Source organism: Salvelinus sp. IW2-2015, linkage group LG20, assembly GCF_002910315.2.
Source record: "Salvelinus sp. IW2-2015 linkage group LG20, ASM291031v2, whole genome shotgun sequence".
Taxonomy (NCBI): Eukaryota; Metazoa; Chordata; class Actinopteri; order Salmoniformes; family Salmonidae; genus Salvelinus; species Salvelinus sp. IW2-2015.
The window spans coordinates 6,769,640-6,770,648 of record NC_036860.1 but is presented as its reverse complement, the minus strand read 5'-3'; the positions used below and the strand labels follow the sequence as shown (position 1 = coordinate 6,770,648).

Sequence of the window (1,009 nt, the reverse complement as noted above, 5' to 3'; positions counted from 1 at the left end):
CTTGGATGAGAAGCGATCTCTACGTGATTCAGTGGACGGGGCTGTGCTGGAACAAATCTTTTAATTGTAATATGTTGTATTCATTTCCAAGACGTTTTAGAGCCGTGTYACATCGCATGTTGATAATGTGAGCTCTGGCTCATTAACAAAAGGCTGAATGGATTGCAGTGGTTGCATGTATCACCATGCAATCCGTTTCAAGCCATTTATTAATTGCATAGTGTATTTCCAGTTCACTGACCAGACTGCATTTGTGTTGTGTTTAGAGTTGTGCAGCTCCTCCCTCTGGCTAGCAGGTGTTCAGGCAGGCAGGGTGCTAAGTAACTAACACAGTAAATATAGCATTTCTGTTTTAACATAGAGGAACTCATTTTAACWGGCCACCTATACAGAATTCTTGCCTATAAACTACTCGGGTCATCTGGTCAAGTATCCAAATTACGCTAACCGTGTTAATCCTCAACGACAGAACTTAATTCATTAATTTGTGTTAAATTGGGAAATACCGTCTTTGGTCTTAGATATGGTAAATAGCTATACTACCGTTAACTAGGCTAAAGCTTTAGTTAGCTTTTTCCTAACCAGCCTTCCTGAATGGCTGAGCAGGGTGTAACCCAAACAGCCCAGTCCCACCTGCTGTCACTGTCAGAAGTGGGTCACCAACCCCATTGGTCATTTACATTCCCCATCACTGTCTCCCCTAGCAACCACAGACGTAAACACAACAACAATATGCCAAAGACCAAAGGCCTATAGATATATCTGGAAATGTCACAGTAGAATGTTGTCACAAAATACTAAGCATGCACAAATGCATGCTTTTGGAGGAATCRCTATGCATCACCTAGATACCAGTGCCATAATGTTTTTATGCAGCCCCTTAAGAAACTTTGTCAGTAGTTTTGATCCAGTGCCTGTGACGACTGCAACACCTAATCACATTGTGTATATTATACATCTTCCTATGTTTAATGTCATTGTTTTCTCTTGTTTCTCTCATCACTGTGTC

General features: G+C 41.2%; 1 protein-coding gene across 1 annotated transcript in view; it reads left to right on the top strand.

Moving 5' to 3' along the window:
• Positions 1-1,009, top strand: part of LOC111981030 (V-type proton ATPase 116 kDa subunit a 1) — a 23,018-nt gene that overhangs the window by 15,045 nt on the left and 6,964 nt on the right. Inside the window, exon 17 of the mRNA XM_070449333.1 lies at positions 705-715. Within this exon, the coding sequence (XP_070305434.1) occupies positions 705-715 (11 nt within the window). The remainder of the gene's footprint in view (positions 1-704; positions 716-1,009) is intronic.